Raw genomic sequence first — 16773 nt, 5'->3', positions numbered from 1 at the left:
TTCTTAATTTTGGGGCTTTATTATAATTTTTCTTTTCAAGATGCTACATAGTCAAACAGAACTGGGTTGGTCTTTTATGGCATAAAATTAATTCACAGTCAAACTCTCAACTAGTACTAGAAGGATTCGCTGAAGAGTTTCTCTCTTCCCTTGCTCCCCACCCACAACTGCTGGTGCCCTCGCTTCTAACCCTCTGCAGCCCGATCCATTTGTCCTGACTCCAGGCTAGGTCCCCAAGGGGAGGTCAGGCTCAGACTTGGGCCTGGGTACTGGAAGTGTGAGTAATGGTTGAGAGGTGGTATAAGAACAATCTAGAAGACTGACTACTCTTCATTAAAAAAGGTAACCTAGAGTTGACTGTCACTACTGAGAATTTCCCTCCCTATGACAGTTGTTATTTACTGACCCAGAAAAAACACTTCCTGGCAGCTCTTCTCCAACATCCCAATAAACCCCACCTCCACATGACCAGACTCTCCAGAGACAGAGGAGCCCACAGCCCTCCAGCAGCAATACCAGTTCACCCAACAGAGTTCGGCAGCACGCAGCATTAACTGTACTCTTGTGACAATAAGAAAACATGAGATGAAATACATTAAATAAGTTAAATATGCATTAAACATCTCTGAATAACAGTTTGACTTCACTACATGAACCAATACAAATTTAGCTTGGTCCCTTTAAGTGAACAAAGCACTGCCATTTATTTCCAAAGCGCTGGGTCAATCAGTCAACACACGCCTCTCACTTATGACGAGTATGTCTGATGCTGCCACAGTGCAATTCCTTTGGGCTTCTGACTCTGTTCATCAGTCCCAAGGAGCTGATGGCTTGGACAGAACTGAAGACACGGAAAGCAGCCTGGGCCGGGAGTGGGCCACGTGGGGACTACTGTGTGGAGCTGACCGCACTCCCCACCATGCTGGGCTCCAGCTCCCCAAGGGCCAGCACCAACAGGCAAGGAAGGGTGTCATTTTAAGAGAGGTAATCCAGCATCATGTACCAAGGCCTACCAATGTTTAAAATGACATTTACAATATGCCATTGTGGCATTACTCATGGTTTCCCTTGTCATTAATAAAGATCATTCTTTTCCCCCTCAATCAGTTACTATACATTTTTAACTTTCTAAAAGATCGTTACATTATATTTGTGTGTGTGTATCTGTGTATGTGTGTGCAGGGAGGGGTAATTTAAAGGCAAGACCTGTGAGATGTCATCATACATTAATTTCTTTTTACACATGGTTATGATAAATTTAAATCCCATGATATGGTGGATCCACCAATCCAATTTACCATCCTGTGCATGCTACCTCTACAAGGCAATCTTCCCAATAATTACACCAACGATAAAGAACAAAACCACCAGAGCCAAGAGCCGGGTGCTAAGGCCTTCTTCCTTCCCAGTTGGGGCTAATGCTGAAATGGGGCTGTTGCTCTGCACTGTCTTCCTCATCCGCAGTCCATCTTCTTCCTACGGGAGCAAACGCACATTTCAAAGACAAGCCAAGGCACCAGAAAGGGGAGTCAACTGTACGGCTTAACGGGATGGGCTGTTTATGCCCAGTGTTAGATGACATGATATGGTCCAACCTCATTTTGCAAACGGAGAAACTGCAGGCTACAGAGGGGAAAGGGCTAGCCTGATGAAGCCACTGAGAAAACAGTCCCCCCTTTTCTTTCATACATTCCACTTGCTGCTGCTAGTTATAACAGAAATCTAAACAGGGTGCTCCTTGGTTTCCCGTGATTTACAGAAAAAAGCACTTAAAAGGGTCAACTGGGCCCTCTGCACCCTCGGCCCCACCCACCTTTATGGCCATGTCTTCCAGATGCTTCTCTTCAACCCCAACCTCTCTGTCCTTCCTGCCTCTAATGAATAGCCTTCCTTGATCAAATCATCGATTTTTAAAATCACAGGCATTTCCCAAGACATAAATATATAAATAAAAGAATCTACAAAGTCAACTGGGCACGGTGGCTCATGCTTGTAATCCCTGTACTTTGGGAGGCTGAGGCGGGTGGATCACCTGAGCTCAGGAGTTCAAGACTACCTTGGTCAACATGGTAAAACCTCGTCTCTACTAAAATTACAAAAATTAGCCTGGGGTGACAGAGTGAGACTCCATATTAAAAAAAAAAAAAAAAAAAAAAACCTAAAAGTGGGACATCTGGAAGCTTTCAAATGCAGAGCTCTGTAGATAGCTGGTACTTGATGAGTTACATCCAGACTGCTGGATCAAATGATATTTGGAATATTAAAATGTGACTGGCCTTCGTACACTCATCTCAGATATTTTCTACTTAATGCATAGATTTCTCATTGAAGAAGCAACATTCTTTTTCATACATATAAAGATATTTGACCATATTCCCCACCCTCCCCTTGTCCCCAAACTACATGGAAATGTAAGAAATGAAAAATTTTTTCTTCCTTCACCTCCACTGCCACAACTGCCTTGCACTTTCCTAAGAATCTGCAAGTTACTATGTAGATCTATGATGCCATTTCCATGCTCTCAAAGCCAAGCCCACATCCCTGAAGAGGGACATGCATCAAGCCATTCTATTCTGGCCCAGACTCATCTTTGCTGAGAGATCTCTTGCTAATTACCTCATCTCCTCATCCTTAAACCCCACACACCAGCTGTACTTTCTTTTCTTCGTTTCCTTCCATTCGCTCCCATCCACCCGAGTACCTAGTAGGTCTGGGGACCACAGGCAGATGAGTCCCATGGAGCTGACTCTCCCTGCAATTTGTTGCTATCTCTGTGGGACATTTATCACACTGGCTTGTAATCACTTCTGTCTATGTCTCTCCCTGCTATCCCAACAACAGAGAGCTCCTCAAGGGCAGGGACTGTTCGTGTTTGAATCCACAGTGCCAGGCACATATTAGACCCTCAGTAAATTTGTTGGCCAGATGACAGAATAAACCAACACAAAACAAGAAGGCAGTGTTTGGCAGGATAAAGAATCTTCTAATGTTGAGATTGGTCTGATCATATTTTAAGGATATTCTGCTCATGGGGCATGGCCCGTATCACTGCACAGTGATAAACAACTGGTGGTGTCCGACTGGCTTAAAAAAAAAAAACCAGCAAACTAAACCATTTATTTTATTGGGTTATATAGAAGCTATTTCTACCTATTTACCACTTTAAATAGCACAGAACTCTGTTTCAGAAGAGAAATACACTCGAGAAGCTTCAGGCATAGCTTAGATTTTTAGCCAAAAAGTAGTGTCAGCTTCACAATTTACTACACACTAAAGAAGTTACTGACTGAGGCAAATCAAGATCACTGCAAAGGAAGAAGATGATGCCATTTCCCAAATGCTGTCAGTTCTCCTATATCTACCTCACTGTCAGAGTAAAAGAGAAGAAAACTCATACTTTTAAAGCTGGAAGGGGCCTTAGAGGTGTTTAGCAAACACAGGCCTAAGAGATGCTGTGACCAGCACAGATTCAGAGCTATTTCATATTGGATGGGAGCAACTTCCACACCACCACAAGCCGAAAGAAGCACCCCCTGCCTCCCCACTTCATCACTCAGTACAATACAACCTTCCATTGCCAATGCCAACTGCCTCGTCCACGAGCTAGAAGCTCAGATTTTCCTTCCATAATCTCCACCTCCTATCCACTGTGAGGCACCCCACCTCCAAGCTCATCACCACATCAATACTTTGATGAGCCACAACTGCCCAGACCTATTTAGAGTCTTCTAAAATCAGAACTATACTTGCATTAAAACAGAGTATAGGTCAGTATTCACTCTCTGAAAAAAAGATTCTCACCCAAGTGGTTTAAAAATGCATATTCAAAATAAAAACTATTTTAGTCTCAATATTTATTTTCAATTTACAACAACGGAGAGTTTGAGTTGTTTGGGGTTTTGTTTATTTTGTTTTTGAGACGAAGTCTAGCTCTGTCACCCAGGCTGGAGGGCAGTGGCACGATCTCAGCTCACTGCAACCTCCGCCTCCTGGGTTCAAGCGATTCTCCTGCCTCAGCCTCCCGAGTGGCTGGGATTACAGGCACCTGCCACCACACCCAACTAATTTTTTGTATTTTTTATTAGAGACGGGGTTTCACTTTGTTGGCCAGGCTGGTCTTGAACGCTTGACCTTGTGATCGGCTCGCCTTGGCCTCCCAAAGTGCTGGGATTACAGGCGTGAGCCACCGCACCCGGCCAAGTTTTTTGTTTTTGTTTTTTTTTTTAAGGGGACAAGAGCTTCAACAATTGAGAAATTTCTGATCAAGGGACAGTGGTTCTTAATTTAGGCAGATCCAAGGACCCTTTTGAGACTCTCATGAAAGCCATGGAAATTTCTCCCTGGGGAGAAAAAAATAGCCAAATACCAAAAGCAAAAAGAAATCTATATATTTACTGGCTCATCAACTTCCCCACCCAAGAAGCTAGTGAAAATGCCCTTGTTTTCTGTAGATTACCAGAAAATAAACTATTACCTTGAACTGCTTGTTCTCCTCCCGTAGCCTCTGAACTTCACCTTGCAGCCTCTTACATTCTTCCATAACCTTCTTAACTTCAGTGTCATCCAAAGAAGAACTCAGAGACTTAGACACTATTGGTGTTTCTGTCTTTGATGCAGTTGTGGATATAATTTTATTTATTTCTACATCATGCTGTTCAAAAACAAATGAAAGCCTAAGTGTCACCGACCATGTAATAAAGGACTTTTTTATGCAAAGTAAAGTAGTTCTCAGCAAACACCAAACGTGGTAGCATTTCATCCACACTGTAAAATGTCACATTTATTTTAAAAATGGATTACTTTATCTGGTATCTTAATAATCTAAAGCAACAAGGCCCTAGAAATTATGGATAAGGGCAAATAATGAAGTTCGGCTGAGACTAATACTTCAAAGAAAGAGAAAAAGGGCTGTGTATATTGCACTATCAAATTCCTGCCATGGAAAAATCAGCATACTGTAATTGTGCAAGCTCAGGAATTATTAGCCACAAATTACTGTCACCACAAAGATGTGAACATCCTTAGGATTGCCTTGGTGGGGTTAGGAGGCTTGGGAGAGCATTAGACAGAGGGCGAATTACTTTACCAACTTAGCATTTGGAAGCTGGGATGAAGGTGAAACAAGCTCAGTGTCTGCAATGTTTCAATCTTGGGAAGTTACATACTCCCCTTATTTCCCCTGCCAAGATTCAGCTATGATCCCCTCTTGAGATTTACAGGGGATGAGAGCCAGTCAGTGGAGGGAGGGCATGGAAGCACGCAGCTTGTCAGGGAAAGAGTAACTGACGATCACTGACCTGGAATCTAGCTCTACCCATCATTTTCCAGATGAGAAGAGTAGGCCCTGTGAAGCAAGGCCCCAGGCTACCAAGTCAACCTATCACAGAGCTGAGGCCAGAATACTGCTTTCACAGCTTCCAAACTGACCTTCCTGTGACAGGATGTACACTGGGAAGAGGGAAAAAATGACCACTATCCACTTAAAGAAACAGGGTAATGATAGTGGTAAATGATTCAGCAGAAATAAAATCTCAGGTAGTTTTGACACAAATCAACAGCACTCGCACAGACCAACATAGATACTGTTAACACAACATTTCAGGGTACTTCTGTTTCCCAACTCCAGCTATTAATGGCTAGGATAGTTTCACATGCTGCATGCTTTCACAGTTTTGGTGTTTTTATAAAAATTAAAATGTTTTCGACTAGGTTGAAGGGAAGTCCAAATTAGCATTTCAGATACAGTCTCCTTTCTTCAACTGGTCACAAGTGAGGATCATGAAAGGTAAAGCGCTCACAGTGGACAGCCTAGAGGATGGGGCTCCTTCCTTCTCCCCACAGGCAACACCGGAATGGGATCACTCTCAATGGGGGTTGATATTGCCCTCCAGGACATATGTGGCAGTATCTGGAGACATTTTTAGTTGTCACAACTGGGAAGTACTACCAGTATCAAGAGGGCAGAAGCCAGGGATGCTGCTATTAATAAAAGACCCTACAGTACACAGGGCAACCTCCACCACCAAGAATGATCTGCCCCAAATATCAACGGTGCTGAGGCTGAGAAATCCTCATCTAAAAGCAGCCTTTGCTTGAAGAGGTAGATAGGGTAAAAGGGGTAGGGAGGCTGACAGGGCACTTTGTAAAACAAGAGAACTTGAAAGCTTCCCACACGTCCATCAAGCACCATGATAAAGGGCAAATTGCTCCCTCTTTCACTCTCACCCACTGTTTAACAGCAACCTATACCTTTGCCAGGCCACAGAAGCTCTTCAGGATTTATGACATCTCAATGGCCATCGGGCTGCACTTTTCAAGGGGAAACACTGTCAATCAGTTGTCTTTCCGTGAGTTTTTCAAAGGCTGATTTCATAAAGGCCCACTTATTTGCTGACTTCAGCTTATTTTTTTCTTCAGACATCAGATAAAGGAAAATAATTTGCCAACTTAAATCTTGGTTTTGCAGGAAATGGTATGCAAATAAGTATCAGCTTACAACATTCAATTATTGTTAACTATAAACATACTTACTGGTTTATCATTCTCTGCTGGCAATTCAAACACACATCTAAGTTTTGAATCCATAAGGTCTTCCGGTTTTGCCTCCTTCCACTAAAACAATTTAAATTTAATAATCAAGATATTATAAACCTGCTGGAAGAATAACTTTCTTCCTATAACTGACAATTTCAGAAAAATACTCTTAATGAGAAAGCCCTGATGTATATCAAATAAAGAACTGAAGTCTGCTGAGATTTCAATATTTGTAACATGACAAGATTAAATACACTCACTTTCTCAAAATATTTATTACACTTCATAAACCCTGAAGTCTTGCTGCCTGACCCCTCAAAGTCAACCAATGCTCCCCATGTTGCTACTCTGTGGGACAGGCCCACCACTGAACAAAAAGGAATCCTCTAAACAATGTCTGGATGACCAGGTAACCTTGGCTCTCCTTATGAAAATAAAACTTGTTTTCAGCTGGGCATGGTGGCTTATGCCTGTAATCCCAGCACTTTGGGAGGCTGAGGTGGAAGGACTGGTTGAGCCCAGCAGTTTGAGACCAGTCTGCACAACGTAAGGAGACGTCATCTCTACAAAAAAGTTAAAAAATTAGCTGAGCATGGAGGCACATGCCTGTGGTCCCAGCTACTCAGGAGGCTGAGGAGGGAGAATCACTTGGGCCCAGGAGGTGGAGGCTGCAGTGAGCCATGATCACGCCACTGTACTCCAGGCTGGGGGACACTGAGAGACTCTGTCTCAAAAATAATAAATTAAATTAAAACGAGAAAATGAAACTTATTTTAAAGGCGTATCTAGAAAGTATAAGCGCATACTATCTGGGACTAGTTTCAGAACCACTCTGCCAACTACCAACGGAACACATTCATTACCAAATCCCTCCTCTGTCACTGTGGCAGTGTGTGGGCTGTGTCTACCCCAAGACCCATCTCCATCCCTCCAGGCTGTAGTGAGAGCACCTTCCTAGCTAAATCCCATGTCCTAAGAGGATATGCTCCTGATTACTTCTCCTTTTGGCAGCAGAAGATGGGAATTCCAGGGTATTCTAGGATTATAGACCAGGATAGCAGCAAGGTTATGATATAGAAAAAGAAGGCATCCCCACCCCCCATGCCCTCAACCCTTCCCAAAACCATGCAAGAGGCAGCTAGTGTAACACAGGTACCAAGAACCAAAAGTGGAAAGCAATCTATACATCTGACCCTAGGGGACTGCCACAAAAATTATGGCAGATCCACTAAACCGAACAGCATGCTGCCACTCAAATGATGCTGAAGAGCACTCAGTTAGATGGAGAAAATGTCCAGAATGTTGAGTGAAAAAACCGCAAAGAATACTGAAGTCTGCTCCTCTGCACACACACACCTGTACACGTGTGCCTACCACATGAGTCAAAAAAAGTATCAAGCAAGGATCATCACTGAATGCTAAAAGCACCAGGTGAAAGACTGCTGGCGAGCAGGATATTCACATGGTCTCAAAGTATCAGATGACTCAGAGTATCACAGATTACCTATTAACCACAGGGGCAAATGTGCTTTGTGTTATGACAGTGGAGAGAGCTGGCAGTCACCATCTTAACCAAGTGATCAAACAGCATCACCAACAGCGGAACAACCTGGTATGAAATACCAACTATGGAATATTCTTGCCAAAATACATTTAACTTGAATTTAATCATGAGGAAATAATCAAATAAATCCAGAATACAGGACATTCTGTAAGTCAACTGGCCTGGACTCTTAAAAAAAAAAAAGAAGTTCAAAGTTTGGGCAGGGTGCAGTGGCTCACACCTGTAATCCCAGCACTTCGGGAGGCAGAGGCAGGAGGATCACTTGAGCCCAGAAGTTCAAGACCAGCCTGGGCAACATAGTGAGACCCCAACTCTATAAAAAAATAAAAAATTAGCCGGCATGGTGGCATGCCTGTAGTTTTAGTTACTCGAACAGCTGAGGTGGAGGTCGAGCCATGACTGCACCACTGCACTTCAGCCTTGGTGACAAAGCAAGACTTTGTCTCAAAAAAAAAAAAAAAAGTTCAAAGTTTGAAAAACAAAAAGGTTTGGGTGTCCTCTACTAAAGGCCACTTTTGGAACAACTAGGAAATAATGAATATGAATTTATCACATAATAATACTGAATTGAAGTTAATTTTTTCAGCTATGATTAATAGTATCATGGCTATATAAGAGACTGTCCTTGCTCTGAAGCATTTAGGGGTGAAGTGTCATAATTTGCATCTCAAGCAAATAAGAAAGTTTGTGACAGAAAGGAAGCAAATGTGACAACATGTTAACAAATGTAAATCTAGGTAAAAGTCATATGAGTGGTCACCATGCTATTTTTTCAACTTTCTGTATATCACAATAAAAAGAAAAACATTTTAAAATAAAGAAAAAGCAGGCTGGGGCAGTGGCTCATGCCTGTAATCCTACCACTTTGGGAGGCTGAGGTGGGCAGATCGCTTGAGTCCAGGAGTTTGAGACCAGCTTGGGCAACATGGAGAAAACCTGTCTCTACAAAAAATTAGCCAGGCATGGTGGTGCGCTCCTGTGGTCCCAGCTACTTGGGAGGCTGAGGTGGGAGGATCACTTGAGCCCAGGAGGTGGAGGCTGCAGTGAGCTGAGATCACTCCACTGCATTCCAGCCTAGGTGACACAGTAAAATCATGTCTCCAAAAAAAAAAAAAAAAAAGGAAGAAAAACACAAAGCTCTCATTTCTCATTAATGATGGTTAGGCCTAGTAGAAAAGAACTATGGGTCACTTTAAATTTTTTTCATTTGTGTATTTCCAAAATTTCCCACAATGTACATTTTATATAAAAAAAATTTTAACTATTATATCATCATACAAGGAACTAAAATGACCCTTTACTATATATGCAGTGACTGGCCTATTACACACTCTGATAAGCAAGTGTCAGACACTGGACCCACCAGGCACTTACACAGGCACACTTCATACTCACCACCGTGTGAGCTGCATTTTTATCCCTATTTTACAAATGATCAAAACCTCAACAGAGTTAATAAAACCTGCTCCCAGCCACAACGTTAGTAAAAGGAAGAACTCAGCTCGAAAACACCCAAGCCCATGCTCTTTTCACTATGCCATGCAGCAAAAGCCAAACAGAACACACCCTTGGATCTTCCATTATTTTCTATCTGCCATGTTTCTTTGATCACACAAATTAACATGAAGTAACACATCATGTTGCAGAAAATCAGAGAAAGTTTTCATAAGAATTGTTCTTATGAAAAGAAGACAGCCTATTATCACTGATCTCTCTAAAAGTCAAAAATATCTGGCCTCCTCCTTCATTTTCTGCCTACAAGTGAAACATCAGTGGAGATGCTTCTCCAGAACTTAAACAAAAGGCTATGTGGTGACATAGGGCATGGGGTGGTCTTGGCCTGAGTTGCCCTTGGTATGAAACTCAGACAGAGGAGAACTGCAGTATGGTGTGATGAACAGTGGACTCAGGTGGGCAGACCTGCCGTGGATGACTCGGGGCTCCCCTTTGGGCTGGCCCAAACTGGAGAGCAATGCAAGTGGTATGAGGCAACCCTGTCCTGCTTTCCTGAACTGTAAGGACAAGCGCATCTGTCCCTGCTGGGGCTGTGGGTTGTACTGTAGATTTCAATTCAACTCCCAGCCCCAGAATGCCAATGGGCTTATTCAAATGTATAAAAAGCTCGTTTTGGAGGGAATGTCCATTATACTCTTTTTTTTTCCCAAAACCATCACTAACATCACTTATTTCTTTTATAAAAATGAAGTCATCTTAATTTTATCAAAATTAGAGAAAAGTTAAACATAGATTTAAGCAGGGGGGAAAATAAATAAGCATATTTACTAGAACAAAGCCACAAACATGTATGTCTAAATGGCTGAGGACATTCAGCACTGACACTCTCACATGGCTCTTGAGTTTGTGGGGGATGAGAAGACAAGTAAGAAAAAGGCGGGACAATGAAAAGTATCCTTTTCTGTCGGGGCAGAAAGGAGAGGCGAAAGAAGGCAATCCCTAACCATGCAAGACACCATCCACCAGTGCAAGGAGCTGCTGAAGCACACTGAGCTCAGGAAAGTCAGAAAAGAACAGCCTTCTAGAAAGTCACAAAAAATGTTAAAATTATTCCTCAAAGTTTTAGAAAAACCATAAAGGTAGATAAAGTACAAACCTCCTTGAAAAAAAACTATTCCCTTTTAAATAATTTTGACATATTTTGAAATGCATGCACCCACAATTCCATATCTAATTGGTTTTTAAAATTATTATTACTGAAAAAAATAAGAAGCATTCAGTACTTACTACTGCTTCCATATCTGAAGTGTCAGTTGGAGCAAACATAGACTGAACCATAAACTTGTGTTTACTTTTCTCATTGGGATCATAATCGAAAGGCTGTAACATCACTGAGAAAGAAAATATTTCATTAGGAGGGTCAGAGCTTGGTTGTCAGTGCCATTTATTATGCTAATACTTGTACCTTGGTTGTAAAGCAATTTACCGGCATTCTCTTATGTCTTAGGATGGACGCCCCTGGTGAAGTAAGCAAGGATGACCAACATCTCCATTTTGCAGGTCACCAACCTAAGAGCCACAAAATCAGGCATGACAGAGCTGGGAATAAGGCCGAGGACCCAGTCTTCTGATTCCTAGTCCATGGATCTTTCACTACTGCAAGCCTACCATAAATGTCTGCTACAGGCCTTACAGAATTGGGAAACTGGGTAGCAACACCATCTGCCTGTTTTGCTCAAGAAAACATATCCAAATGATCTTTTCAGGAATTAAATAGAATAATCTAAGATGTTTAAGAACATTTAAGGAACTGTTGTAGCTTCTCTCCAACCCATTTCTCATATAGCTAATCAAGGTAATCCTTGAAATACAATTTTGCCAATAGAAAGCTAGAAAATTTTTACAATCAGGACACTCACACAGCAGAGAAAATGGTATCAGCTTACACTCCCCCTTTTTTTCCCTAAGAACCTAGAGAAATCTCACACAGAGGATCCTGTGGGTGAGTCACACCCACTGCATGGAGGGAGGTGCCTTCCTACCCCAAGTGGCTCCCTTCAGCCTACTTCCTAGAGTACAGCTGGGCCTACTCCTATCAAATGATGGCTGCTTTAAAATACGTTACTTTGCTACAAGGCTTTGGCTAACCCACACATCTAGTGAAGTTCCCTGAGACAACTTCACATGCAGGGAAAGCCTACTGTGGCCTTGACCACAACAGTGGGCATGGACTGAGTATCTCCATGTGCCAGAAACTGGGCTCTGTCCCTTAGGTTTACCATCATCTCATTTAATCCTTAAAAAGTAGGTACTATTGTTGGGGGAGAGGGGCTATTCTGGTGTCTACTTTTCACATGAAAAGAATGAACACAGAGAGGTGAATTTGCCCAAGGTTACACGTTGGTGGAGTGCAGACTCAAACCCAGGCAGTTGGTGTGGGGACCTAAGCTCACAGCCACCACAAAGGACTGGTGCCTTGTCCTCTGACAGTACAAGTCTTATGCTTCTCACCAGCAGGGCTTCTACCACCTTTCTGCTGGGCCCTCATCAGCATTCTCTTGCCCTGAAACCCCAACTTAGGACTTCCCAGGTGCTTCCTCTAGAGCCACACAATCAACCACAGCCAGCAGCAGATAGAAAGCAGGATAGCCCTGGTCTACAAATGAAGAATCTGGGATTCCACAAAGTGAAGTGGCTCCCTCAAAGTCACAATGTTAAGAAGTGGCAACACTGGGACAAAGAGCCAAGACTTGACTCCAAGTGCAGTCTAGCACCCCTTTCACCACACTAGTCACTCCAATATGAGCTAGATTTATATCTGGCACCCAGGCCCCACGACAAAGCTAATGGAACCATTCACAAAACAGGATAGAAATACCAACCTCCCCCATCCATCTTAGGGATGCAGTAGCACTTTTCATCATGTGAACAGAGAAAGTCCACTGAGACCTAACCATGTATTGGACTTAAATGCACTGGTGTCCCTAGTCACCCAGACAGCTTCACTGCCCACAAGACCCACCTGAAGGCCCTGAGCTACAGGAAGCCTTGCTGGGAGACTTCTTCAGGACAAAATTCAATAACTGTCAGAGAGTAAACCTTTTATCAACATAACTCTTTCTCTGGCATCATTGAGCTGGCAAGAGCTGATCTTTCCTACAGACAGACCTGGAACATTTACCGACCTGGGCTTGACACTTAACCTCAGGGACAAATGACCAGACTGGCAGGTCAATGCTTTTTCTGAAAGCCAAATTCCCAATGTGTTTTTTTCCTGCCCCCAAGATTGCAATAAGGAAAACACACATTTTAAAGTAAAGAGCCAATGTCTTTACATGCTCTGTGAACCTTCCTGGACAGGGACTGTCAACCTTCTTTGGAGCTGGGATTCACTGTTAGATTAATGTTCCCTTTCTAAAATTAAAGTGAATTCAGTTTTAAGAATTTCAGGTCTTCCTTGGCTGTGACAAAATCATGCTCTGGTATTTTTCAGTTTAGGAAAGAAGAGAACTTTGACCTGAACTACTCTTAGATTTTTGGCAGGGCACAGATCTAGTAGTAAACACCGTCTTACCCTTGAGCCTCTGTTCTCCCAGCTGTGAACAGCTATTGCACCACTCCCAAGTCTACCACTCTGGAGAGCTCTGAGGAGGAACAAGGTTTATTTGTAAAGATCCCTGATGCTCACATGACAGCAATCCAAGGAAAATGCTAATTTTTAGAGAAGCTATTTAGATGAAATACAAAAACCAATGGGTCCAGAGAACAGAACACACCCCCAAAAAACAGCCCCAGGAAGCTCTGCCTGCCCCTTCCCATTCATCACCTTCCTAGAGGCAGTGGGAGTAAAAAAGTACAGCCAAGAGCACTGTGTCCAGAGCTCTGCCTGGGTTCTAAGAATGCCCCAAGGGAAAACAGGTCCTTCCTTTCCATTTCTCCATCATCCCTCAGCTTCTTCATCCCCAATACTTTCATGATGGCCCAAGAAGGAAAGAAAGGAAAAGAATCTTTACTCATGCCTCCTGTGTAACAGGTACCACAGAAGGCAAATTCTCCTTAGTGCTCCCATTTACTACTCACAACAATCCATCAAAGCAGCACGTCTCCTTTTTCAAGATAAAAAGATAAGGGTTGCCAGGCATGGTGGCTCACAACTGTTAACACCAGCACTTTGGGAGGCCAAGGCGGGAGGATCACTTGAGTTCAAGACCAACCTGGGTGACAAAGCAAGACCCCATCTCTACCACAAAAAAATTAGCTGGGCATGGTAGCCTATAGTCCCAGCTACTTGAGAGGCTGAGATTGAGGTGGAAGGACTGCTTAGGCCTGGGAGATGGAGGCTGCAGAGAGCTATGATAGCACCACTGAACTCCAGCCTGGATGACAGAGCAAGACCCAGTCTCTTAAAAAAAAAAGAAAAAACAAAAACAAACAAGATAAGGGCTCAGAAAGGCGCTAAGTGGGCTCACCCGGGTCCCATGGCCAGCATATTAAACAAGAGTGCCAGGGCTCAAACCTGGCTTTGACTCTAGAGAAAAACAATTTACAGTAGTTACTGTCAATGATAAAATACAGGCTTTTAGGCAAAAACTATAATTGTGGAATACTTTCATCTGCCAACCAGAGCTTCATGGTTCTGCAAATACTTACAGACTTTTCCAATGAGATCATCAGGAAAAGAAATGAATGTGATTTTTTTGTGAGTGTACAATGCAATATGCCAACATTTGGAAGCTCTGCAACACTCAGCAAATGGTTTCCAAACAATCCATGCATGATATCACAAAATCCATTCAAAGTACAACAGAGACTGATGTGTTTTAGTGAAACAATGTTCAAAAAGTCACAGACATGGCTTCAGATTCCACATCATACTAATAACCTTGAAGAAAGTAACACTTGTCAAGTTTTGGTGTAGCATCGAAGAATGTTCAGATTTATCTGAAAAAGCAATTAAACATACTCTCCCCTTTTCCAACTACATATCTGTGGTGACAGCAGTTTTTCTTCATATGCATTCACCAAAAGAACACATCCTAACAGACTAAATGCAGAAGCAGATATGAGCATCCAGCCTGTCTTCTATTGAAACAGACACTAAAGAAATGTGCGGCAGGGCGCAGTGGCTCACGCCTGTAATCCCAGCACTTTGGGAGGCCGAGGCGGGTGGATCACCTGAGGTCAAGAGTTCCAGACCAGCCTCGCCAACATGGTGAAACCCTTTCTTTACTAAAAATACAAAAATTATCTGGGTGTGGTGGTGCATGCCTGTAATCCCAGCTACTCAGGAGGCTGAGGCAGGAGAATCGCTTAAACCTGCGAGGTGGAGATTGCAGTGAGCCAAGACTGCGCCACTGCACTCCAGCCTGGGCGACAAGAGTGAGACTCTGTCTCAAAACAAAAAAAAAAGAAAAATGAAATTTGCAGGCCAGGCACAGCGGCTCACGGCTGTAATCCCAGCACTTTGGGAGGCCAAGGTGGGTGGATCACCTGAGGCCAGGAATTTGTGACCAGCCTGGCCAAGAGGCAAAACCTGTCTCTACTGAAAATACAAAAACTAGCCAGGCACGGTGGCGGGCACCTGTAATCCCAGCTATTCGGGAGGCTGAGGCATGAGAATCACTTGAACCTGGGAAGATGGAGTCTCACTCTGTCCCTCATGCTGGAGTGCAGTGGCAAGATTGTGCCACTGCATTACAGCCTGAGCGACAGAGACTCCACCTCAAAAAAAAAAAGAAAAATTGGCAAAAAATGAAAAAATGTCAAGTATCAGTCTCCTAATTTTTTTGAAAAGTTATTTTTCATTAAAAATGTTACTCTGTTAACATGTAATTATGTTATTCTTAAATAATTATAAGAATTTTCAGTTTAATTTTTAATATAATAAATATTGATATACCCCACAAACCAAAAGCTTTTTGGGTCTTACTTTTTTTTTTTTTAAGAGATGAGGTCTTGCTATGTTGTCCAGGCTGGCCTCCAACTCCTGGGCTCAAGTGATCCTCCTGCCTTAGCCTCCTGAGTAGCTAGGACTATAGGTGCCTGCCACTGTGCCCAGCTGCGTCTTCATTTTTAAGAATGTAAAGGGGTCCTGAGACCAAAAAGTTTGAGCACTGTTATGCTACACCAAATGGTCTCACAGGCCCTCCAGGAGGTAAAAATATAGTTAAATAAGTCAATGCGGTCAAGTAATAACACACTGGTGGCTCTGTGTAGTACCCCTCTTGGGAGAATCTGCAGTTTAAAAAGAGAAAGGAGATTTACACAAACCAGGTCTTGAGTTTTCGGGACGTACCTGGCCCTCAGGTGAAAACAGAGGCACATATGCATGCACACACATCCCTTACGGAAGGAATGGGCGTTCCCTATGCTCCTCGAATCAAACGCCTTTGCAACTGCTTGCTCTACCTCCACAAAAGGGCACTGTCTGAGATATACTGCCCCCTTACTGCAGACCTTACAGATGTCACCAGCACAGCTCCAGGCCTAGAACATCCTACCTACCAAGTCACCACAGTGTAGACATGGAAGGACCATTTCATGGGCAGAGGAGAAGACATAAACAGGCATGCAAGCACACAAGGCAGTGGGTGTAAGCAATCACTTTAACAGAGCACCGGCGACAGCCTGAGGTAGCAGGTCCAACAGCCCTTCTGCAAAAGCGGAGGACTGAGGAGATATATACACAGATGCCTACATGCATTGGTGAATGGAAACTTATCAATTGGGAATAAAAACTGTGCCCTACCGGCATGTCAACTTTCAGGAAGTTCTGGGTATAAGGTGGGTAGTTATGGGAGGTTTTTGATCTGATAAAAGTTTTCTGCTTTGGAAAAAAAAAAAAAAAAAAAAGTCTAACAAGCACCATGGCATATGCTTCATTTTTTAAATCTCAGAATCTCATCTTTGAAATCTCTTTGCATTTACACGCCTACAATCTCAGCTCAGGCCCCAAAGACTCACTTCTAGATTTCTACCAGCCTGGAACAGCAAATGGGGGTGTTTTTCATCGCCAGCTCTCCTTGGCTTGTGGCCTCCTACATCAGCGAGCCACAGTGAGGATTTGGGACACCCAGATTCTGTGAAACTTCATAAACTTCTGGAGTATCTCAGTATCCACATCCTGCATAACATGGCCCCTAACTCACATCAAAGAGTTTGTATTTCTCAGCTACTATCATCTCATGTCAAATTCAATTTGCTCTATCCTATTAGTGGGA

The 16773-nt window shown here is 43.0% G+C and overlaps 1 protein-coding gene across 3 annotated transcripts in view; it reads right to left on the bottom strand.

Moving 5' to 3' along the window:
• Positions 1-16773, bottom strand: part of VAPB (VAMP associated protein B and C) — a 56805-nt gene continuing 40032 nt past the window's right edge. The window contains exons 3-6 of one of the 3 annotated variants that reach the window (XM_001135464.6): positions 10841-10944; positions 6532-6612; positions 4475-4651; positions 1-1476 (exon numbers count right to left, since the gene is read on the bottom strand). In XM_001135464.6, coding sequence (XP_001135464.1) covers positions 1318-1476; positions 4475-4651; positions 6532-6612; positions 10841-10944 — 521 coding nt within the window. In that variant the 3' untranslated portion in view covers positions 1-1317. The remainder of the gene's footprint in view (positions 1477-4474; positions 4652-6531; positions 6613-10840; positions 10945-16773) is intronic. The other 2 variants (XM_054674818.2, XM_003317019.5) reach the window with 2 other exon arrangements.

Source organism: Pan troglodytes, chromosome 21 (assembly GCF_028858775.2).
Source record: "Pan troglodytes isolate AG18354 chromosome 21, NHGRI_mPanTro3-v2.0_pri, whole genome shotgun sequence".
Classification (NCBI taxonomy): domain Eukaryota; kingdom Metazoa; phylum Chordata; class Mammalia; order Primates; family Hominidae; genus Pan; species Pan troglodytes.
Note: the sequence above shows the minus strand (reverse complement) of the source record. Positions and strands in the feature narration are given on the sequence as shown.